Source organism: Hemiscyllium ocellatum, chromosome 20, assembly GCF_020745735.1.
Source record: "Hemiscyllium ocellatum isolate sHemOce1 chromosome 20, sHemOce1.pat.X.cur, whole genome shotgun sequence".
NCBI classification, from domain to species: Eukaryota; Metazoa; Chordata; class Chondrichthyes; order Orectolobiformes; family Hemiscylliidae; genus Hemiscyllium; species Hemiscyllium ocellatum.
In genome coordinates, this window is record NC_083420.1 from 10618968 (window position 1) to 10644710 (window position 25743).

At 41.9% G+C, this 25743-nt stretch overlaps 1 protein-coding gene across 1 annotated transcript in view; it reads left to right on the forward strand.

Annotated features, from left to right (window-relative positions):
• Positions 1–21708, forward strand: part of emp2 (epithelial membrane protein 2) — a 48251-nt gene extending 26543 nt beyond the window's left edge. Inside the window, exons 2-5 of the mRNA XM_060840499.1 lie at positions 5334–5472; positions 13776–13872; positions 15611–15751; positions 17752–21708. Coding sequence (XP_060696482.1) covers positions 5395–5472; positions 13776–13872; positions 15611–15751; positions 17752–17924 — 489 coding nt within the window. The 5' untranslated portion in view covers positions 5334–5394 and the 3' untranslated portion in view covers positions 17925–21708. The remainder of the gene's footprint in view (positions 1–5333; positions 5473–13775; positions 13873–15610; positions 15752–17751) is intronic.
• Positions 21709–25743: the final 4035 nt, after the last annotated feature.

A 25743-nucleotide genomic window follows, 5' to 3' on the forward strand; every position in this document is an offset into this window, starting at 1 on the left:
AGAGTTTTTGTTTTTAATTGTGTCAGTTTCATGGAGAGTTTCTCACCATTTTATATATTTTTTCCCAACACCACCTCGTAAACTACTTACCCCACCCTCCCATGTGATTGCTACCCCATTCTGCCACCCCCACTGTCCTCTGAACAGCCAGCCTCGCTGGAACTGATCATCCATTTTTAAAAAGCCTGTTGTGTACCCAGACCAGCCGTGTCAGTCCAGAGCTGCCTTGCATGGTTCCTGATAATTACGGCAGGCTGATGGGGAAAATTGGTGCCTTGTTTTGTGGATAGGGTCCTGGAAGTCCTGCTGGATGGGGTGGGTTGTCCTCTAACTCTCTTCCCCCACCCCCCAGCCCCACAATAGGCCCAGCAGTGGAGGCCACAATAGCAGATTGTGCCAGCCTGGTTTGTGGCTGCCAACTGGGTTAATGCCGTCTCTGACATCTGGATGTTTCATTTTCATAGAATCCCTACAGTGGGGAAACAGGCCATTTGGGCCAACAAGTCCACACTGACCCTCTGAAGAGTATCCCATCTTCACCTACCCTATGACTTTACATTTCCCATGACTAATGCATCTAGTCTGCACATCCCTGGGGTTGGATCTCAATATTCAGCCATGCGTCAGTCTCCGATGTGGCTTGAAAGTACAAACCAGGCCCTGCACTGTAGGGAGAGGGACAATGAGCATTCTGCCCATGTAAATGCCTCCATCTTTTCCCTGAAATTGCTTGCTCACTCTATCTCTGTTTCTGTACCTTCATCCCACTGAGGCTTATGCTCTTTTATACTCACTGCCTGCAGCGCCTTCCCTCCCTCACTGCCACCCACTCCAGTACCCAACTCTGCATGCTCTCTGTGTTGCCTATGCAAAAATTACCTCAACCTGTGCCAGTAGTAACAGCTGTGCCATCCACTTCCATCTCCTTTAACATATGCCGTCTCACATTGGAGTAGGAAGGCGGTTTGTGGGGAGGAAAGAGGCACCATCTGGCTCCTCGCCCCTTTTTGAGTAGAGGGTCCTGGTTGTGATTGTCCTGGATGGGTGGGTGACAGTGCCCAATCCTCTAGACTGTTTCTGAGGCTATCCTTCGCTTACTGTGCCAGGAGCCCCTTAGGGCAGGATATCCTTCCTTGACTACTAGGGCCTGCTGACGCCTAGGACAAGAGTATTGGCTTCATATCAGTGCTCAGCAGCACAACAATGCAGCAGTATCTTGAACTTAGTATCTCTGACTCGGGGAGCTGAGCACAAAAGAGCAAGGTGTTGCAAAGCAGGGATGCAGCGAGTCATCCAAGAGAGGCTCCGAGTGAGTGAGCACAGAGAGAGTCGGTGAGCAGCCCAAATGCAGCCTGGTCCAATTCATGAGCTGGGCGTATGTCCCAGCAATACAACAAAAATTGCCATTATGTGCTGAGGATTTAGTGCGGTGAAAACCTCTAGAAGCTGCACATGTCTGATGCAAGTGTCTGTGGACATGTGTGGATGTGTGACCAGTCTCCATGGACTGTGCCTGAGATGTCCAACATAGGATGAGCTGAAGTCACAGGAACTTGCTCTAACTACCTAGTGGAGAATTCTTGGCATCTAGTTTGGTTGGTGGGATTGGTAAGACAAGCTGTGTACGGAGTGATGAGATGTGCCATTCAGAGGGATTTTGTTTGTTAACGGTCTTATCAGTCGATAACTTGCCCCTTTCTGTGGGAATCTTGTCTCAACATCTGGCAGCTGCAATAAAGGAGTTGTTCTCTGTTACATCAGGCCACATGGTGTACAAGATCCTGCCCCAATCTATCCATTGCCCACCTCAATCAGACCCCTAATAAGATTTGTTCCAAAGTGACAACTCGCCCAAAGGCGCTGAACATGGAAGAGGGAATCCACAGAGACTAACGAGCTTGGCTCAAAGTGAGGTGGGTAGCACTGCTTCCTCACAGCGTCAGGGACCAGGGTTCGATTCCAGTCGTGGGCAACTGTCTGTGTGGGGTTTGCACATTCTCCTTGTGTCTGTGTGGGTTTCCTCCCAGGTGCTCTGGTTTCCTCCCACAGTCCAAAGATGTTCAGGTGCATTAGTCAGAACATAGAACATAGCAAAGTACAGCACAGAACAGGCCCTTTGGCCTACGATGTTGTGCCGAAGTTTAATCCTAATGTAAATTATAGTAACTTAACCTACACACCCCTCAACTCACTGCTATCCATATGCATGTCCAGCAGTTGCTTAAATGTCCCCAATGACTTCGCTTCCACCACCTCAGCTGGCAACGCATTCCATGCATTCACAACTCTCTGCGTAAAGAACCTACCTCTGACCTCTCCTTTATACCTTCCTCTTAATATCTTCAAACTATGACTCCTTGTAATAGTCAATCCTGCCCTGGGGAAGAGTCTCTGGCTATTAACTCTATCTATTCTACTCATTATCTTGTATACTCGACCAGGTCTCTTCTCTTCCTCTTTCTCTCCAGAGAGAAAAGTCCGAGCTTATTCATAAGGCAAACCCTCCAGTCCAGGCAGCATCCTGGTAAACCTTCTTTGCACCCTCTCCAAAGCCTCTGTATCTTTCCTATAGTTGGGCGACCAGAACTGGACACAAGTGTGGTCTCACCAGGGACTTGTAGAGCTGCAGCAAAATCTGGTGGCTCTTAAAGTTGATTTCCCCCGTCAATGACAGCCAAAACACCTTTCTTAACAATGCTATCCACTTGGGTGAAACTTTTGAGGGATCTATGTACTTGCACACCCAGATCCCTCTGTTCCTCCGCACTGCCAAGAATTGTAGAGTAAATGTAGAGTAATAAGGTAAGGGAATGGGTTTGGGTGGGATACTCTTCGGAGGGTCGGCGTGGACTTGTTGGGCCAAAGGGCCTGTTTCCACACTGTAGGGATTCTATGCTTGTCAACTAGATCCAAATCTCCTGAAAGTCTGCCTTGCCAACCATTTTATATTTGTAATATGCAGATTTATTTAATAGCTTAAGTTTACCAAGCAACTTGGATTGCCGTTTAAAAATAACTCATTATTGAAATACTTTTGAAAACCTTTTGAAGTAAATGTGAAATTGGAACAAATAAATAGGATGTTTAGTAATTGGCTGGAATCATTCTGGCCTGTAATTCCTAAAAGAAAGATTCAGAAATATTGTGTAGAACAGCAATGACGAGAATATGTGGAGATGATAATGAATCTCTCAACCGAAAATTGTCTTCCATCTGATGAGAGACAGACCCTCCACTAAGGCTTTAAACACAGATGGTTAACAGAAGACCTTGAACTTCTGGCAGTCAACCAACTTGGTTTAATCTCTCATCAGTAGCTGGAAGGAGAATTGCAACCAATGCTTAGTAACTTGATTCTCACATTGACTGTAGCCAATTTACTGTTTTGCAGCAGCTTTTTCTGGTCCTCTTTTTTTTGACCGCATTAATTGGTAGCGCTTTTAAAAATTAATTCATGGATGTGAACTTCACTGACTGGGCCAGTGTTTATTAGCTGATCCCTAATAGCCCTTGAGAAGGTGGTGGTGGTGGTGGTGAGGCACATCGTTGAACTGCTGCAGTCCATTTGGTATAGATAACACTCTCTGGGTCTATTGAGGAGGGAGTTGTAAGGTTATGACCCACCGACACTGAGAAGTGGCAATATATTTCCAGGTTGGAATGATGAGTGATTAAGGGAGCATTGGTTAGATTCTCAACTGTTGGAGATGGTCATTGTCTGGCATTACTTGTCAGCCTGAGCCTGGACATAGACTGCTTTAGTAATTTGAGGACTTGTGAATGGTGCTTATCATTGTGCAAGTATCAGCAAACATCACCAATTCTGACCACCTTCTGGTGGAGGGGAAGGTAATTGAAGATGATTGGACCAAGGACTATATTCAGAGATGTCCTTTTAGTCTGAGATGATTAGCATTCCAACAAACACAACTGTCTTCTCTTGTGTTAAGCATGTCTCCAACCAGTGATGCGTTTTTCCACTGTTTCACATTCATTCTAGTTTTACTTGGGCTCCTATATGCCATTCTCTGTTTAAAGGTGGTCTTTTACACCTCACAGTTTTGGAATTCTGCTGTTCATGTTCGAACCAAGGCTGTAATGAACTCGGGCTCTGCAGTAACTGAACAGCGTGTTGCTTGATAGCACCATTGATGGTACCTTCTAATACTGTGGTGTAATTTGCCAGGTTGGATTGGACTACGTTTCCTGTGCAGGACATATCTGGGCAATTTTCCGAATGTTCAGGTGATGCTAGTATTGTAGCTGCACTGGAACAGCTTGGCTTTGGTAACGGCAAACTCTGGACCTTATGTATGCGTTACTGCCAGAATATTGTTAGGGGCCCACTGTCTTTGCCAAAATTTGCATGGAGTGAATCAAATTGGCTGAAGGTTGAGATTTGTGATGCAGGGGACCACTGGAGGAGTCCGAGATTGGTTGTCCACTTGGCACTTGTGGCTGAAGATTGTTGCAGATCCTTATCCTTCAATCTTGTGTTTGGCACTCTTTGTGTCAGGCTCCCCTATTGTTTGGAGGATGGAGATATTTGTGAAGCCTCTTTCTCCAGTGAGTTGTTTGATATGATGTGGCAGGACTGCAGAACTTCGATCTGATCCATTGGGTGTGGATAGCTCTGTTTATCATTTGTGTTTCACTGTTTGGCAAACAAGTAGTCCTAGTTAAAGCTTCTCAATGACTCTTCATTTCTGGTCTGCATGGCGCTGTTTCTGGCATGTCCTCCTGTCCTTTTCTTTGAACCTGGGTTGATCCCCTGGTTGAATAGGGGATGTGCTGTGCCATGAGGTTACAGTTTATACTGGGGTGCAGTTCTGCTGTTGATGGCCCACAGCGTCTCAGATGCCCAGCCTTGAGGAGTTGGACCTGTTCAAAGTTTAGCGCAGTGATAGTACCACACAGCATGATGGTGTCTGAGCTATCCTTGAATGAATCATTCCTTCACAAAAGCTATTCAGTAAAATTGATTGGTTTTAGTTTTGAACCAAACTGAGAACAAAGACAATAATCCTAAAACATCAGCATGGTCCGGATAGCCGCCTCCCTTGCTTCTTATTAATTTAAAGAACATTGTTCATTTGGTTTTGTAAAATCTCTTGCAGGGCCTGCATAGATACAAAAAACTGCTAAACAGGCATTTTTCAAAAATAAAAGTGGATGGTTTTGCCAGATGTCTGGCTCCAAACTTATCTGCTGGTTCTTTCTACACGAATTAAAAAAAAATGTGCAAACTTGTCATTTTGTGTACTAAACAGTCAGTCTTTTATGTGTGACTGTGTGTGTCTATGAAAAACTAATTTGTATTTTTGTATTTGCAGCAAACACTTGTAGTTTGAAGAAGTTTCGTGTGAGACAAGTACAGACAGACCTTTTATCGTGATGCTTGTGCTTCTGGGATTCATTCTTGTCTTTCACCTAGCCACAGCTGCCTTGCTGTTCATTGCCACAATAAAAAATGTGAGTAGTTTTGAGTGTTTAGATTTACGTAAGTACAAATGATACAAGTTACCAGATGCTCTTTCCATCTCTAATTTACCAAACAGTCGCACTGTAATATTCTTTTATAAAACGCTTCTTGTTTGTGAGTTTTTAAGAGTAAGCTGAACCATTGGTTTTTGTGCAGAATTCCAAGCCTCTGACCTGCTCTTGTAACCATAATTCTACAACTAATGTTAGAACATTAAATATCTTAACAGCTCTAAAGGCCCAGCCTCCGAGCTGACTGGTGGTGAGCTGCAACTGAGGGTCACTACACTTTAGGCATCGAGAATACAGGACCTTCCTGGTGACCTTAGGGAATTGAACCTTCGCTACAGGCAGCATTCTACATTGCAAACCAGCCATCTAGTCAACTGGGCTGTATTTGCAGCAGGGATGAAGAAGGCTGGACATAGTAGAGATTTCCAAGAACGGACGTATCATTAGAGTTGGGTTTGACATCCAAAGTAAATGAATAATACCATTTTGTTCTTACAAAGTGTCTTTTTAACATAGAACAGCAAGCCAAATGACTTCAGAGGCTTAGGAAAAACACAAATATTTATCGAGGAAATATTAGAAGGTGTGGCTGAATGCTTGGTTACACTTTGTCAGTTGATAGCTGCATTCTGTCGTCAGATAGGCTTCTGTTTATCTTCTGAAAACATTGACAACTCAAATATCTTGAGTTTATAATCTGTGTACAGTGGCCTGTCTATCTGCAGACTTCTACATGAAATACAGTTATTTTTATAGTGATGTAAACCACGTCAAATTAACTGGCTTTTAGCCAAGTGTAATTTTTGCTCTTTGTCCCAGTCACTTTTTTTTTTAAAATGTTGTCCCCCCCCAACTCCTGCATACCAGTTGTTGCCACTTACGTTTGTGTCTGCAAAGGCCAGTTTAACACCGTTTATAACAAGTACTAATAAAGATTAACAACTGGGCCCCTTACCTTCAATGTCACTAGTCGTCCGATGATCCACTGCCCCATCCCTCCTAAAACTCAACCATTCCGCCAACAGAGGATTGCTGCCTGAGAGTTTCATGGGGACTGGAGTTGCTGCTTCTAATGAGGACTGTTGGGGATCTGTTTGACAGCAGGATGCTGATGGGAGAAAAGAGAGGGTGAAAGCCATTCAATGAAAGAGAAAGCAAGGAAGTGGAGAACAGTGATATTGGAATGGAGAAACTAACGGTAGTGAATGAAAGGAAGTGGAAAATTTAGTGGAACTGTATGGGTGGTGCTTTTTAATGGAATAGGCAAAGTGTCATCATTGATTAGAGGGGCAGGAGAGCAGTGCATTTTAGAATGCTAACTTCCACTTTGAAAGCAAAGACTGGGTTATGGGGCAAGAATGAGTAATGAGTAAGTAGCAATGTGAGCTAAACAACTGTTCTTCTATGTTCTCTCATCTCGGCCAAAGTCATTTTGAGTTTGGGGTTTGGCTGTGCTGTTAGCTGGCAATAGGCAGTCTAATATGTTTTGATTCCTCATTCTTGTTTCACTAAGAAAGTGAGTGAGCAGATTAAATTTCTGACATTGAAGTCAGTCCGAGACTTGTATAAACATACCTTTTTTTCACATCTGGCAAGCCAGCCTGGCATTCAAATTATAAGTTTCTGAATCAGTAGTGCTGGAAGAGCACAGCAGTTCAGGCAACATCCGAGGAACAGGAAAATCAATGTTTCGGGCAAAAGCCCTCCATTAGAAATAAAGGCAGTGAGCCTGAAGCGTGGAGAGATAAGCTAGAGGAGGGTGGGGGTGGGGAGAAAGTAGCATAGAGTACAATGGGTGAGTGGGGGAGGGGATGAAGGTGATAGGTCAGGAAGGAGAGGGTGGAGTGGATAGGTGGAAAAGGAGCTAGGCAGGTAGGACAAGTCATGGGGACAGTGCTGAGCTGCAAGTTTGGAACTAGGGTGAGGTGGGGGAAGGGGAAATAAGGAAACTGTTGAAGTCCACATTGATGCCCTGGGGTTGAAGTGTTCCGAGACAGAAGATGAGATGTTCTTCCTCCAGGTGTCTGGTGGTGAGGGAGTGGTGGTGAAGGAGGCCCAGGACCTCCATGTCCTCGGCACAGTGGGAGGGGGAGTTGAAATGTTGGGCCATAGGGCAGTGTGGTTGATTGGTGCAGGTCTCCCGGAGATGTTCCCTAAAAGCGCTCTGCTAGGAGGTGTCCACTCTCCCCAATGTAGAGGAGACCGCATCGGGAGCAACAGATACAATAAATGATATTAGTGGATGTGCAGGTAAAACTTTGATGGATGTGGAAGGCCCCTTTAGGGCCTTGGATGGAGGTGAGGGAGAAGGTGTGGGCGCAGGTTTTGCAGTTCCTGCGGTGGCAGGGGAAGGTGCCAGGATGGGAGGGTGGGTTGTAGAAGGGCATGGACCTGACCAGGTAGTCACGGAGGGAACGGTCTTTGTGGAAGGCAGAAAGGGGTGTGGAGGGAAATATATCCCTGGTGGTGCAGTTTTTTTGGAGGTGGCGGAAATGTCGGTGGATGATTTGGTTTATGCGAAGGTTTGTGGGGTGAAAGGTGAGCCCCAGGGGCGTTCTGTTCTTGTTACGGTTGGAAGGGGTGGGGTCTGAGGGCGGAGGTGCGGGATGTGGACGACATGCGTTGGAGGGCATCTTTAACCATGTGGGAAGGGAAATTGCGGTCTCTAAAGAAGGAGGCCATCTGGTGTGTTCTGTGGTGGAACTGGTCCGCCTGGGAGCAGATACGGCAGAGGTGGAGGAATTGGGAATATATGGGATGGCATTTTTGCAAGAGGTAGGGTGGGAAGAGGTGTAATCCAGGTAGCTGTGAGAGTCGGGTTTGTAAAAAATGTCAGTGTCAAGTCGGTCGTCATTAATGGAGATGGAGGGGTCCAGGAAGGGGGGGTGGGGCGGAGTCAGAGATGGTCCAGGTAAATTTAAGGTCAGGGTGGAATGTGTTGGTGAAGTTGATGAATTGCTCAACCTCCTCGCGGGAGCACGAGGTGGCGCCAATGCAGTCATCAATGTAGCGGAGGAAGAGGTGGGGAGTGGTGCCGGTGTAATTACGGAAGATCAATTGTTCTATGTAGCAAACAAAGAAACAGGCATAGCTGGGGCCCATACGGGTGCCCATGGCTACCCCTTTGGTCTGGAGGAAGTGGGAGGATTCAAAGGAGAAATTGTTAAGGGTGAGGACCAGTTTGGCCAAATGAATGAGAGTGTCGGTGGAAGGGTACTGTTGGGGACGTTGGGAGAGGAAAAAATGGAGGGCTTGGAGGCCCTGGTCATGGCAGATGGAGGTGTAGAGGGATTGGATATCCATGGTGAAGATGAGGCATTGGGGGCCGGGGAAACGGACGTCTTGGAGGAGGTGGAGGGCGTGGGTGGTGTCTCGAATGTATGTGGGGAGTTCCTGGACTAAGGGGGATAGGACAATGCCGAGGTAGGTAGAGATGAGTTCAGTGGGACAGGAGCATGCTGAAACAATGGGTTGGCCAGGGTGGTCAGGCTTGTGGATCTTGGGAAGGAGGTAGAACCAGGCAGTGCGGGATTCCCAGACTATGAGGTTGGAAGCTGTGGGTGGGAGATCTCCTGAGGTGATGAGGTTCTGTATGGTCTGGGAGATGATGATTTGGTGATGGGGGGGTGGGGTCATGGTCGAGGGGGCGGTAGGAAGAGGTGTCCTCGACTTGGCATTTGGCTTCAGCGGTGTAGAGGTCAGTGCGCCAGATTACCACTGCGCCCCCTTTATCTGCTGGCTTGATGGTGAGGTTGGGATTGGAGCAGACGAATTGGAGGACTGCATGTTGTGAGGGTGAGAGGTTAGAGTGGGGGATGGGGATAGACAGGTTGAGGTGGTTAATGTCCCAGCGGCAGTTGGAAATGAAGAGGTCGAGGGCAGGTGATAGGACAGCGCGGGGTGTCCAGGTGGATGCAGTGTGTTGGAGGTGGGCGAAGGGGTCCTCGGAAGGTGGGTGGGAGTCCTGATTGGGAAAGTAAGCTCAGAGACGGAGCCAGCGGAAGAAGTGTTCGAAGTCACAGCATGTATTAAATTCATTGATGGGTGGACGGAGGGGGATGAAGGTGAGTCCTTTGCTGAGGACTGATCGTTCGTCCTCAGTGAGGGGGAGATCTGGAGGGATTGTGAAAACTCGGCAGGGCTGGGAGCTGGGATCTGGTGTGGGTGTGGAGCTGGGAGTGGGGGTGGAGCCAGTAACTGGAGTGGGTGTGATGGTAGGGGGAATGGGGGTGGAGTCATGAGCAGGGATGGTGTTCCCCTCAGGGTTCTGGGGGCCGGGAATGGTGACAGTTGGATCTTTGGGGGGCGTGTCAGCAGAATGCAGGTGAGTGGTGCTGGTGGGGGCAGAAGTGGTGGCAGACACAGCAGTAGGGGTGACGGAAGTCACTGAGCGTGTGACATCAGCGATGATGTGATGGGTGGAAGTGATGTCACGTGTGATGCATGAGGAATTGTGAGGGGTGGAAGTGGTTGTGGGAGTGGCCATGATGGGGGCGGAAGTGACATAGTCAATCAGCGTGGGGGTGGCAGCTGTACCAGCCGCATGGCTAATGGCGTCCAAGCAGTTCCAGAGGCTGGGGGAATCTTCTGGAATGTTTGAGGAGCACTGGTTATGGAGATGGGTAGATAAGTTTATTGTACTTACAATTTTTGATGTTTGAGATGGAATTGAAATACTGTTTGTTGAGAGTATGAATTCTCCTGAGGATGTAGTACAGAGTGGGTCCTTTGCAATTCTGAGAGAGTGTGGCCCTCAGCTGAGGCAGGGCTGACTGTGGAGAGGTTAGGTGCCGGCGCATTGCTGCGAGCGTGGAGCAGAGGATCTTGAAGGAGGACTGTTGCTGGTGTTTTTGAAGCTGTAGTCTGTACTGTTTATCCTGTTCGGGTCCAAACTCTGCTGGTTTAAAGGTGGTCTGGAGACCGTGTGGGATGAGTTGGTTATGGAGGCAGGCACTGAGGAAGCAAATGTGGCTGTGGTAGCGAGTTTGTTTCAGGACATGGTTGAAGAGCTTCAGGGCAGAGGAAATGACCTGGGAGTTGCAGTGGGAGAGGGACTCGCTGAGATTCTTGTAGAGACATGAGGAAAACTTCTTCAAGGCAGGCATCCTTGCAAGAGGATTCGCAGTCGGGTTAAAATCAACGAGGTAAAAACAATGACTGCAGATGCTGGAAACCAGATTCTGGATCAGTGGTGCTGGAAGAGCACAGCAGTTCAGGCAGCATCCAAGGAGCAGCGAAATCGATGTTTTGGGCAAAGGCCTTTCATCAGGAATAAAGGCAGTGAGTCTGAAGCGTGGAGAGATAAACTAGAGGAGGGTGGGGGTGGGGGTGGGGAGAAAGTAGCATAGAGTACAGTAGGTGAGTGGGGAAGGGGATGAAGGTGATAGGTCAGGGCGGAGAGGGTGGAGTGGATAGGTGGAAAGGAAGATAGGCAGGTAGGACAAGTCCGGACAAGTCATGGGGACAGTGCTGAGCTGGAAGTTTGGAACTAGGGTGAGGTGGGGGAAGGGGAAATGAGGAAACTGTTGAAGCCCACATTGATGCCCTGGGGTTGAAGTGTTCCGAGGCGGAAGATGAGACGTTCTTCCTCCAGGCGTCTGGTGGTGAGGGAGCGGCGGTGAAGGAGGCCCAGGACCTCCATGTCCTCGGCAGAGTGGGAGAGGGAGTTGAAATGTTGGGCCACAGGGTGGTGTGGTTGATTGGTGCGGGTGTCCTGGAGATGTTCCCTAAAGCACTCTGCTAGGAGGCGCCCAGTCTCCCCAATGTAGAGGAGACCGCATTGAGAGCAATGGATACAATAAATGATATTAGTAAAACTTTGATGGATGTGGAAGGCTCCTTTTAAGGCCATTCAAATGATAAGCCTTGTTCATGTATAATAAGTGTTTTTCAGTGTGCTGTGATATGAGCTGTTTGATCATTAGCCATTTCATGGTCACTAATCTCCATGTGTTTTTATTCACTGTTAATTCTACCATGTTGTACTCTCTCATAGTGGGAGCAGTCACTGAAGGTTATGGTCTTCCTTAGAGATGAACATGGGCCTTAGCCAATTCTAAGGTAGCATGAGTAGATCAAGGAAGCAAGTGGCTATGGTTGAAGTGGCCCTTAGAATGGTGGTAATGAACGAGTAAGCTGTGCCTTTTAGAGGTGTTAAGATATTTAATGGTCTAATGTCAGTTATATAATTGTGGTTACAAGAGCAGGTCACCGACTTGGAATTCTGTGCAAAGAACTCTCCTCCTGACTCCCCAAAGTCTGTCCATCATATCAGGGGCACAATCAGGATTATGGTGGAATACTCCCCCAATTGCATGGATGAATAGAGCTCCAAAAACGCTTAAGAAGCTTGATACTATCCAGATCACAGCAGCCTGTTTGATTGGCACCACGTTCACTAACCATCATTCATTTCCTCCAGCACTGACACATTGTACCAGCAGTGTGTACCATCTACAAAATGCACAGTAGCAACTAATCAAGGCTCCTTCCAGAGTGAGCCCCATTATCCAGAAGGATAAGGGCAGCAGGTGCATAGGAACACCAGAGCCTGCAAGTTTCCCTCCAAGCCATCCTGACTTGGGTCCCTCCCGAACAGCATTATTGATGGACCTACACCCCAAAGATTACTGTAGTTCAAGAAGGCAGCTCACTGTCGCTTTCTTAAGGGAAATTAGGGATTGATGATCAGTGTTTGACCTATGACACCCACATCCTGTGAATGAAGAGAAAAATATTTGTTCAAGTCTACACAATTGGATGTTTGACTGAATTCATTCTATTTATCAAACCTGTTCTTGATGTTAATTATGGATACAGCAAGTATTGATAAAACACTTTAAGGGACATTTTTTAATGAAACATGGGCCCCCGGTGAAGAAAAGAAACTTTGCTTTCCTATCTTTTAAAAACAAAGGAAATATTAGACAATATTCGAAGTGACCCTGTTTAAAAGGGGATGAATAAATATTTGAAATGGCAGGATATAGAGATAAGATAGAGCGGACAATCATGAGTGACCTGCAGGGATTGAGGTAAGTCAGTGATGTTTGGCCAAATTTCATGCTGTTCAATTCTTGGAATCTTGATTAGAAATTTAATGCTAATTTCCTATAAATAGGAATAATTTGTATTACAGAACAAAATATACAAAGCTGCCTTTAATCTGCAGGTTGTGATATAATTCAACATGGGACTCTGCAGTAAATAATGATGAGTTCTTTAGACTGGATTGAGGTGTAAATGGTGCTCCCCAAGGAGCAATATTACAAACTTTTGCTCTTTTTGAGATATGTATGCCATGGGCTTGAGTACAAAGGACCAAACGTAAAAGATTGTAGATGATCTAGAATATCAAAACTGTCATAATAAATAGTGAGACCATAGACGTTATTCTTAAAACGGAGACAGACATACAGCAAATAAAATGTACTGATTAAATGTAAAGTGAAATATTTTGTTAGTAAGTACGAATGGAAGGTCATGTGAATTAAATGATAATTTGTAAATAGTGCAGAAAATGAGCCCTGGGTACATGTGCACAACCTTGAAGGTTGTAGGACAAGTCTAGAAAACTGCTTGTGTTTATTTCACAAAAGCATTTTGGCTTTAGAAATGGTGATGCAGAGCGGCAAAACAAGTATATTGCATGGTAAAACATCACAAAACATTTCAGCTTTAGCTGAATTATTTGAATGGTGCCCGGAATGGAACATGTTAGGAAGGAGAGCGAGGCCTTTGGAAAGGATGTAAAGGAGTTTTCCCAGAATCCTTCAGGTAGTTCTCTTTGGCATAAGAAATTTTATGGATGATTATGATTTTGAACAAATAAGTGAGGACAATCTCCTTCCAGTTCGTTTTTTTAAAAAAAAAAAAGAGGGGATGGGGTTTTAGTAATCAAAGGATGTGGTTTTAAAGTCCTTGGTAAATGAACCAATGGTAAGAAGAGGAAATATTCCTTAATGTGTTGTGATCGAGAATGTATTGTCTGAAAGGTTGCTGAAAATACACTCAGTTGTACTATCCAGAGAATTGAATAACTACTTGAAGGAAATAATAAAAATTTACAGAGGTTTGATGGAGCAGGGACATACTGGGTCAAATGGCCTTTGGCTCGTATCAGAATCATTCAATGATTCTAGATTGGTGTTTTTAAAAAAAAACTTGTGGAGGTATTTCTGAAAGGTTATTTTATTTTGTAATGAATAACTCGCATTTTTGGTGTTTCAGCTTCAAAAAGCAGGCAGTATAATTTAATTTTTCAAAATATATTTTGTTTTTAGGCCTGGTGGCAAAATGATTTGATCAGCACCGATATATGGACGACTTGCTTTTCGAACAATTCTGTTTGTTTGAGTGAATTTGTTGAGAAATATGGAGGTAAATATTTGCATGAATTGGTTGCCTTAGATTCACATTTAATTCAAAAGGTTTGTTTCCCTTCACCACCACCACCCACCTATGTGTAAATGTTTGGGTATGTTTTTATTGGGATTCATTGCATTCTGGTACTTTGTTCAAATTGATAGAAGCCTAGGACAAAAATGAAACTTTGTGTTCCGCAGATGTTTAATAAAATTATCTGACCCTATATGTTTAAGGAGCCAGAGATATATGATCAGGCTCTGCTGCTGTGACAACGAATGCATCTCTACTTTGGAACCAGGTCAAACCCAAAATGTCCAATGATCACAAACAGCAAAATGAAAAATTCAGTCCCTTTTTTCTGAGTAATATAACCTCCAAACACTCCATCCCAGTGAAGCATCATTCCAACCTCCTTTTTCATAGTAATTCTGCCTTCTCCAAGAGGCATTTGGACCAGCCAACTTGCTGACTTTTCTTTACTGAAGAATTGCTAAGGATTTATTTCCCTGTGTCTTTTCTGCCAAAACACCTTAAGACTTCTTTCCAGTTCTGGTGGCCTGGAGCCTGCCAAGAACTAAATTGCCCTTCTGTAACTAAGGATAATGTCTTCTGTCTTCTGATCTCTTCCTGCTTGTGTCACCACCCCCCACCCCATGTCCTTACAGTTTTTCCATTTGTAAAAGCAGAAGTTGGCAGTGGGCTGCAATCACTTCACTAAGTAGCAAGAAAGCATCGAACTAGTTAAATTTGAAGTAAATGAGGGATTCAGCGGCACTTGAGCTGAGGCAGGGGCGGAGTTGGAGGTGGTCTTCTTGATGACTGGAGTGCGGTCAGGAGTTTGTCTCAGGCTCAAATACAATTCCCAAAGTCTGCTACACCCACATGTAATTAAAGTTTTATACAGCAAACCTTTTATTAACTGGCACCTGTGGGAGCAGGAGTGTGCTAGTTGATCAAATGTTCCAGATTTTCAAGGAGGTACGTAAACCCCCACTAAATGACATAAACATCACTCAAAAGAAAATCTATGCAAAAACATCAACACATCTCCTAAAATCAATGTTCATATCACACACTAAGTAATCAAAATATAATGCAGAGGATATACACACTGTTATACTTTATATAAAATATAAACACTTGAAAATCATAGCAGATCGCAGTATTTGAGGTATACAATTTTTGTCAGTTTGTCAAGAGAGCTATTTGATCAGGTACCAGTTAAAACAAAGTTTGCTGTATCATTAATAATATTACTATTAATTTGGGAACTTTGATTCCAAAGGAAAGTTCAATGGGTTTTTGATTTCAGTAGGGAAAGGTCTGATCTATCTTTCTCCCCAAAGGGGTTAGATAACCATTTGAAGTAAAAACAACAATTTTCAAAATGATTATCCTGTGGCTTGAACTAAATGGCTCAACTCAATGTTTCAACCCCAGGACGATGCACAGATTGGATTCTCAGCTCAGGCTGGGGATGAATGGAAAATGTAATAAAAAAATTCACTTTTATTTGCAATAGCTGTTGCATTTGTTTAGTTAACTGTGCAGAGGTTTTGGTGTTATGTGGATTTTTGTTCTCATTGTTTAATCAAAAAATTAGCAACCACTCTGAAACATTTTTAAAATTGCCAAACATTGGATAAATAATGTTTTAGAGCACAATATGTTAAACAAAAACATTAAATTTGTTTTTGCAGCCCTCCTAATTAGGCAAAAGTTAATCTTCATCTTTTGTTTTATTCTGCAGAGTGCATCCAGGCAATACAGGCGACCATGTGTCTGTCAGTGATCTTTTGCTGCATTTCCTTCATTGTGTTTGTTGTTCAACTGTTCCGACTAGAGAAGGGACAGAGGTTTTACATTGCTGGAACCCTGCAACTGCTTTCTAGTAAGTTTGTGGAATATAAAACAAACAAAGTACTTTTATTGGGAAAAAAAACTCTTGAAATCCTTCTAGTTCGGCTTTCACCATGACTCAAGGTGCAAAATTACCATAAATATGTCTGACCTTGTGTCTTGTTCTCCTCAACTTCTCTGTGGCATGGTGGAAAATGCAATCTTGCTCTGTTCTCTAATGTTTATGTGCAACCTTGTATGATTCCATTCCGGCCTATCACCCTCACCTTGACCTCCTTCCACCTATCACATCTCCATCGCCCCTCCCCCAAGTCCCTCCTCCCTACATTTTATCTTCGCCTGCTGGGCACACTCTCTCCTCATTCCTGATGAAGGGCTTATGCCCGAAACGTCGAATTTCCTGTTCCTTGGATGCTGCCTGACCTGCTGCGCTTTTCCAGCAACACATTTTCAGCTCTGATTCCACTCCTGCCTGTCTGACTGCAGTCATGTTACTCCTGGATTTTGTTATCTGACAAATTCACTTCCAGTGCTCCAAGGGTATATAGCCCATCAGTGACATAAATTGGGTCAGCTTTCAGATGCATGCTGAAAAGGTTGCCCTTACTGATTCTTCCAATGGTTTTCCTGATAACCCCCTCAAACGGCTGGCTGGCTGAATGATTTCCCATCATCCAGTCTCGTGGTGCATTATTTCCTCTAGTTGACCATCAGTAAGATTTTAAGATATTAGTTTTAGCTTGAATGATAACCTTGTTCTTTTGTACCCGAGATGTGCAAACCTTAACTCGCATTTGAGCCCGATGTCATATGCAATCCAATATGAAGTCTGCTTTCTTTTAGGTGTTAATATTCTTTGTCTCTTGTGCTAATACGAACATTAACACACCACCTTTTTTCTTTCCTCTGGATTTCTGCAGCATGCTTCTTTTTTGATTGGTTTGAAACTCAACCACTGCAGTCATCATTGACCTATACTGGCTCCTGACTATTAAAAGATTAACTTTTAAAATCCACATCATCCTTTTCACATTCCTTCATTTTATAATTATAACATGCATTCTGTGTCTCTGGCCACAGCCTTTGTCTTCTGAACTGGGCCTTCCGTTTGTTGTGCTGTCACTCTCTGTGACATTTTCAGTCGTCATAGTGCCATTATCCGGAACCCCCTCCTTTAAATCGCTGTCTCTCTTGCACGCTTTCTGTGTACTTTTTAAATGCCTACATTAAATCTCTTGGACTGATAGAGTCAGAGTCCCACAACAGGGAAACATAGCCTTTGGACCAACTCGTCCACGTTGACCGTCTTCCCAAACTAAACTAGTCCCACTTGCCTGCACTTGGCCCATTTCCCTCTAAACTGTCCCTACTCATGTACCTGTCTAAATGTCTTTTAAATGTTGTAACTGTACCTGCATCCACTGCTTTGCTCCTTCACCTACTTTGGTTGTAAATTGCTTTTTGGATAATGTTATGATTGTAGTGTACCCTGGTATTTGTCTGTTTGGGTTAGGGATCTCATCCTGCAGTGCCAAAATAACAGCACTAAAAGTGCACCCTGAGATCACTTGCTGATATAAAGTTCAGAAACAAAGTGTTAAACTTCACATTTGGAGTATGTAAACAACTGAAATCCTTGTGAATTATGCGAAGGGGAAGGAATGGTCTCATGGTGTTATTGCTAGACTATTAATCCAGAAACCCATGTAATGTTTGGGCAGCTGAGTTTGAATTCCAGTATGGCAGATGGTGGAGTTTGCATTCAATCAAAATCTGGAATTAAGAGTCTAATGACCATGAAGCTACTATTGATTGTAAAGAAAAATCTGGTTTGCTCATGCCCTTTCGGGAAGGAAACTGCTGGCTACATATGACTCCACACCAACAGCAGTAGGTAATTAGGGGCCACACCCACATCTTATGAATGAATAAAAAGTATATATGATACAAGTTACTTAGGTTCTTTTGAAAGCGTGGAGTTCTGTATCTCAGAATGACTTGTATTAATTCTTAAAATTTTTGCTTTCGCAGGTCTCTGTGTAATGATTGCAGCCTCCATTTATACAAACCAGCAAGGAACCTTCCATGCTGATTTGACCTCAAATCCAGGAAATTACGGATACTCTTACATTCTAGCTTGGATTGCTTTTGCGTTCACTCTGATCAGCGGTGTGATGTATATTGTTTTACGGAAACGTAAATAAGAGGTTTACCTTGTTCTGAATCCTCCTGAATACATCACTGCAGAAATGACTTCTGGATGATAGCATCAGTCCCTTGCAAACAAAGCCCCATCTGTACAGTGACTGTCAGATTAAGGAAACCCCAAATCATAGTTAATTCCACACTTTCGAACCCTTATTAATTGCAAATTCTCAACCTGTTTGCCACAGTATTTACAAAAATCAAAATCTACATTTGTCAACAACAAGGTACAGCTGCAAGTTTTCTTTTGTCAGTAATGAGCAGTTTTTGCATTATTATCCTATGTTCATTCATCTTGTTTGTTCATGTTCATAGAGCAGCTGATTTAAGCACTTCAGTCTCCACAAACTAGCTAGTTTAGTTTTTAAATTGGTGATTTTTTTTTTTAAAAACCCTGTCTCGAATTCAGCCTTTCCCAAAGTCAGTCTGTTTTTAATCTATGATCCCACTTAGTTCTCAAAAACGTAACATTTTTCACATATAAACTCTTTAAAACGATATGTCACAAAATGAATTAAGTTATCCTGAAAAGTGTCGCCAAGACGGAATATGATCCTTTTCAGAGGTACATTATTGCTTTTTTTATAAACCCAAGAGCTGTACCATATGGTATCCACTGGGACAGTGTATTTTCTTCAATGTTGCATTAAATGTGTAAAAACATAGCAGTTTTGTAAAAAAAAATTCAAAAGAAACATCTGATACTTTTTTGTACAGTTAGTGAATTATGTGGATTTGGTTCCTTTAAAAAAAAATTCAAACAAAAATAATTTTGAAAACTACGATGTTTAAAAAAAATTGAAGGAATGTTTGTTCATTCATAGAAGCTCATAAACAGCACAGTGCCAAACCTACATATGTCAGGAGCAGCATATTTACCATCTCATCAAACTGGATCTAATAATATGTGCCTACATTTAGATAGTGACATTGTGTTGTTTAAAAAACAATACACTGCATACAATACGATTCAAATATGATCTAATTTTTGGATTAGACTAAATCATTCAGATTTTAATTTTCTTCCACCCAAGAATCAAAAGTTAAACCATTATCCCCCAAGAACTATTCAATTTGCCTTTTTGCTCTTGAATCTGGACAATATTTAAAATCTAAAACAAATGCTTCGGAGTCTACAATGTTGAAAACCGAATAAAATTGATGTCTGGGTCTGTTTGTACTTTTTTATTCACTAATATAATACAAGCCATCTGCTGCAGTGTAAATTGCTGGAAACAGGCATTTGCTATTCTGAGTACTATTTCATTCTGAAACAGAACAATTGATTTAAAAACTTGTCTTCAGATCAAACTTTTGGTTTTGATGTAAGTAGGTGCCTCTTTTTTTTTGTTGCCAATAAGCATGATTGGAACTCTTTGTGACCCAGCCCTTCTGCAATTCATGGCACCAGACTAATTAAGAAAATCATCATGTTTCTGATGTGCAGATGTGGTTGATAATCTGAGCGTCTCCTGCTCTTTGAGCTTGACATGAAACTTTTTAAAGTTTTATTTTTATGTATTAACCTACTGAAAAATGTCTCCAGCCTCACATGATTCTGTTATGGATTTTCTGCCACTGAAATAAACTTCTGCATTCTACACTTCAGTAATCAGACTACTTCAAAGCCATGGACTCTTATGGCACAGTGATAGTGTCCCTAGCTCTATACCAGAAGATCAGGTTCAAATCTGACCTGCCTAAGGGTGCCAAAATGTATGGAGCAGGTTCATTGAAAGTAACTACTGCAAGGCCATCAATGCAAATGAAGTACTTTAAACTGAACTAAACTCTCTCATCATGACTTTTCCCCTACTTTAAAGCTAAAAGCTATTTCCAGAAACTAAATGATATGCTCTTGACATGAGAAAATTCTGTCTTGACGTTTATGGGAAACAGAAGATACTGCTGTTAAGGAATACTCAAATTCAGCATTTGTGAGTTTGTCAAGTTGGTGTTATTTGTTTTTGTACCCTGACTATCAGAAGAACATTAGATTACAAAGATTCTTAAATCTAAGTGATAGAACAAGGTTCACCATTTGAGTGCTCGCAAGATGTTGACCTCTTATCCCTGTACCTGTTTGCTAATTGGAGAGCAAGCATCAATGTAATCGAAAATAACAATTGCACTGAAACTTAGCAATCAACCTCCTGACAAAGGAGTTTTTCATCTTTCTCAAAAAAAATTCTAGCCCAGAAGTGTTTTTTACTTCCAGATAACAAGTTTTAAATTTTATAAAACAAACCCTAATAGCTCAAGTGTAGGAAATGCCACTACAGGTTCCGCATTAAGAACTGTGACTACCATTGCAGTGCTCTAGAATGGGGCTGGAACATATGCTAGTGGCTTCTAGTGGCAGCAGGATGGTACTGTCAAATGGCTTGTTAATGTTTTAAGTTTTTTTCTCCTTTCTTTTCTTAAATCCTAGAGCCTAGTGAAATATGGTTTTGTATTGTTTTGCAAGTGTAGCTCTATTGATACTACAGCAAGCAACTTTCTTTCATTATGAAATGTTGGGGTTACATCTTTTTCAGTGGTCTATGGATACAAGGAAATAGATAAATTGTTTACTGTTGTACAGTTACATAAGATTAGGGAGGGTATCGCAGGCTTTCATAAATGAGGATCAAATATTAAGTCCCATCTTGTGAGTGGATTCCAATCCATGAGCAATGAAATAAAAGAAGTGTTAACTTGCTAATCATTTGTTATTTAAAGAAATGTATACATCTCCAAACAGAATTTGCAAGTTCTACTTGTACAAGATCTTTATTCAGACGCTGTAGCTTCAGAGCTTAATATCCACAAATGATAATATGCCCACTGATTGCGAAGTTAGCATTTTCTCTAATATAGTATCTTGAGGTATTGTTTTTATAACCAATATGTATTTATTGCATGCAAACTCATTGTTAATGCTTTTACTCTAATAGCATTGTACACAGTTAAACAAATTATAAAACTCAAATGCCCAGTAGAAATTTGCATTTCAAAATATTCATTCGATACATTGTGTATAATAAATATAGTTTATCTAATACATTGACATATAGGCTGTTGTCCTTTTCCTGCCTAAATTATCAGCCACAGATGGGGGTCAAAACCTTTGAGATTAGAGAACGTTATTCTAAACAGATTTGTGCATTTTCAGTCATGTTGGATTGTAAGGAACACAATGCATGTATTTTGAGTTTTAACATTTGGCCATTACTCGAGTCAAATTAATTGCTGCCATTTAGTGACAACATGAGTTATTGTTCATTTGTTCGCCACACATTTGAATCTCCCTCCACAAATAGTTTAACAGTGGGTTTATGATTTGAAATCTGAACTAATTTCTGATAATAGGCATATTTGTTTATTTCTACTGTAACAAAGATTCCAGTATAAAGACTAGCTGAAATATAGACTTCCAGTGCAACTGTCCTTAAGTAAATCTATGGTTATCCAGGATCCTACTGTATGCTACAGAAATCTAAATTCCTATTCAAAACTGTTTGGGGATTTCTTCTTTTGGATGAAATCTGCAGTATTGCTTAGTATTTAGTCCTTTTAAAGACATTTAGAAAAGATTGTAAACTCTTCCCCAATTACGTACACGTTTTATTGAAAGCTAAGCCCCTTAAAACTACTTGGACTCTTTCTCCTGGTATTTTTTTGTTTTGATCTCATGATTCAACATATTTTTAATAAAGGCTGTGTTTGTAATGAAAGCTAAAACTAAGAAATGGTTATTAATTCTGTATTTTGTATGTAATAAAGTATCCACTTAGTAAATCACTGACAGAATTGTGTTGTATGGAAGCATCTGAATAGACCGTGTACAGTGAGATACACCCAGCTTGTTTGCGTACCATCCCACAATGCAAAAGTCAAATAAGAGACTAAATCAAGGTTCAATACATTGATCATGCCCATATGATAATCATCCTGCTGTCAAAGGAACTACATCAGAATCTGACATATGATCAAATACAAACTTTCTCGGGTACGTTTAAATAAATGTAGTTGGTATCGTAAAGAAACACCGGGTCGAAGGAGAGAGATCATTTTCAGAACTGAAGGGGGCTGGAATAGGATGGTTTTTATGTTGTTGGCAAAGTAGGGAGAGGAGTCCAATTGAACAACTTGAGAGTGCCCTGAGCAAAAGACAAAGAGAATGCTAATGATTGTGATGGAGAAATGCAGCTACAAAATACATGCTTCTGATAGGTCTCAATAGTCATAGAGTCATTGAGATGTACAGCATGAAAACCGACCGTTCGGTCTAACCCATCCATAAGTTCGCTTTGCTAAGAGCAAACCCATGCAAATGGTTGGTGGAAGGGAGTATTCATGACCTGATGTTATTGAATTAAACTATTTTCCAGCCTTCAGGGCTCAACAATAAGTAGAAAATAAAGTGCTGTTCCTCCAGCTTGTGTTGGGATTTGCTGGAATATTGCTGTAGGCCTGGGACAGAAATGCTAACACTGTAGCAAGATGGTGTTTTGAAAAGGCAAATAACTGTAGGCTTATTCTTAGAATGGAGTGGAGGTTTTCTGCAATTACCCCTGCCTGCATTTGGTCTTACCAGTGTAGAGTAGATTGCACCATGATCAGCAAATACAACAGATTAGACTGAGAGACCAGTGTGTAATTGTTGCTTCACCCTGGAAGTGTGTTGTGGTCTTTGAAATTGAGGAAGGAGAAGGTAATTGGGCAACTGTTACACCATCTGCAATTACCTAGGCAACTACCATTGTGGAGGAGAGAGAAAGAGACCTCAGTTGAGGATAAAGAGGACAAGTCTGAGGCACTCTTTGGAAGTTGGCGCTATTGAAATAGAGGTGATGGAGACACAGGAACTGGGAGAATGGAATAGAGTCCTCACAATAAGTGAGGAATCATAGTTAAGGTAACTATGGGAGGAGGTAGGTTTGTAATGGATATTTGTGGACAGCCTATTTCCAGAAATGGTAACATGTTATGGAAGGTGAGGGAAGAATGCAAATTGTTTTGCTTTCAATCTGATGAGAGCGAGAACCAGCTCCAATAATTATATTGTACATCAATGAAAGAACTGTGGGAGGGTCAAAATGAGGAATGATCCACAATCCCCATAAGGAACTGATATAACTGGGACATGTGCGTATCCTTCGACTTGGTGAAAGAGTGAAGTTAAAGGAAAAGTTGTTCAGAGTGACGAGCTCAGCCAGGCGAAGGAGGATAATGGTGAATGGGAAATGTTCAAGTTTCCTGTGTTACGGACCAGACCAAAACTCTTCAAAATATACTAAGGAAGTAGTCTAGACCCTAACTTTTTGTTATATTTTAAAGGTGTTACGTTTAAGGTGTTGCATTCCAAATGCAATTCAATTGGGCAAACTATTTGACTTTAAGTAAAACATGCTATTTTAACCATAGTGTAAAAATATAGACAATAAATGTGGCTTAACTGTAACTCAATGTGTAACAAAATAAGTAACTACTCCTAGTTAACTGATCCAATATAGTAATATCCCATAAACACACCCTTGGCAAAGGCAAATTCAGTAAAATAGATTGTATCACATGCAATTCCAGCAGTAGGAAGAGAACCCCAGCTTTTAGCTGTGTAACAGAGAGGACTAAGACTGTCCATGTCCAACTTCAAGACCCCAGCAACTGCTGAAAGCTAAAACTAAAAATCCTGGTTCTGTGGGAGCATGACCCCACCCATTCAGGCTGCTTCTAATGTTCCAACTTTTTAAACCAAAAACCCAATACTTCACAAGTTGTTTATTTGCTTTGCAGCTCTGTCTCAACCTTCCTTCATTTAAAAGAAAATGTTTCTTTTCATTGTTACATCTCCCACTTAGTCTCAGCCAGATTTATCACCAAGCCAATCTCCCAATGTCAATTGAACAATTCTGATAGATGCTCCAAACGTTGCTTCCATCTGTGACTAAAAATTGCCAGATCGTCAACGTACCCCACACAACTGGGTGATCCTGAAATGACTTTATTGGTTAGTCTTTGAAATGTGGTTGGTGCATTTTTAATACTAAATGGCACGATTTTAAACTGGTACAGTTCATTTGGCATCACAAAACCCAAAATTTCTTAAGCTCTTTTGGATAAAGGTACATCTGAGGTCACTATTTTCTGAGTAAGTCCAACTTTGAAATATAAGTTGCTTGACTCACCACCTCAATATAGTCTTCCAATTGTGGAATAGAATATGAATTAAACTTTGTAACTGCATTGATTTTGTGATAGTATGCACATAATTGTTGGGTACCATCTGGTTTTGGCACCATTACTATGGGTGAGCACCAGTCAATAGAACTCACTTCAATTATGTTGTCTTTAATCATGTGTTTAACTTTTTTTTTAGCTGTGCCAACTTTAGAAGGTTAAGTATATAAAGATATCACTCACTCAGAACATTTCCTATATCTCATTCATGTGTAATTAGATTAATACTGCCCAGCTTATTTCCATGCATCTCCCATGTGATTGTAATAAGTCTTGAAGGTCATTTAGATTTTCCTCTGGAAGTTAACTCAGTAATTTATCCCAGTTTTTGAAAATGTTCTTATTGTTCAAACTAATTAGAGGAATTTTCAACTGAGAATCATTGAAGTTTGCTCTTCATTCTGTGTTGCAACCAGTTACACATTCCCCCTTTACTTTTGTTCCCTGTCATAATTCCCTTTTGAGCATATTCGGATCTCACACTCTGAGGTTTGTTTCTCTGGCATTATCAAATCAAATAGTTCACCTAACTCCATCTTCTTTTGATTTGATATGACCCACTAAACCTTGCATTTAAAAGTTTACCTACCACTGGGAGTTACACTAACACTTTATCTCCACTAGCAAAATAAAGAATTTTTGATTTCTTATCTGCTTCCTGTTTCATCACATACTTTGCTACTTTCAAATGCTGTCTGGCCAACTCTTGCTATTTAATCTTACCTAAAATGTGACACACAGTCCAAATATGTAGTCTCTGAAATCTGACTCACTAGTTTCTCCTTAATTTCAGTGGTCCTCTCACCTCATGCCCAAAAATTATTTCAAATATAATGAATTTAGTTGATTCATTAGGTGCATCCTTAATTACAAATATTATGAATAGAATTCCTTTTATCTCAATACTTTTGGATAGTCTCCTTTTGGATATATGCCCTCAACATGCTCTTTAAAGTTTGATGCCACCATTCGAATACTCCCTGTGATTCTGGATGGTACACAATAGATTTGAACTGTCTTAATCCTAAGTTTAGATTAGATTCCCTACAGCATGAAAACAGACCCTTCAGCCCAACAAGTCCACACCGACCCTCCAAGAGTAACCCACCCAGACTCTTCCCTGACTAATGCATCTAACACTATGGGCAATTTAGCATGGCCAATTCACTTGACTAGTACATCTTTGGACTGTGGGAGGAAACCGGAGCACCCAAAGGAAACCCATGCAACTCTGGGAGAATCTGCAAACTCCACACAGACAGTCGCTCAAGGCAGGAATCGAACACGGGTCCCTGGTGTTGTGAGGCAACAGTGCTAACCATTGAGCCACTGTGTCACCCCTAAAGTTATCCACAACTTCCTTGAATAATTTTGATGTAAAATTTGACCTTGATCTGGTTACATTTCTTGGGTAAAATGTAATTAATGAAAATTTTGAATAACTCTTCTACAATCCCTTTAGCCGTGATACTGCATAATGAAATTGCCTTTGAAAATCTAGTGGACACATCCATTATAGTCAATGAATACCAATTCTCAGTTTTTGTTTTGGGTAAGGGTCCTTCACAATCAATTAAGACTCTTGCAAAGGGCCTA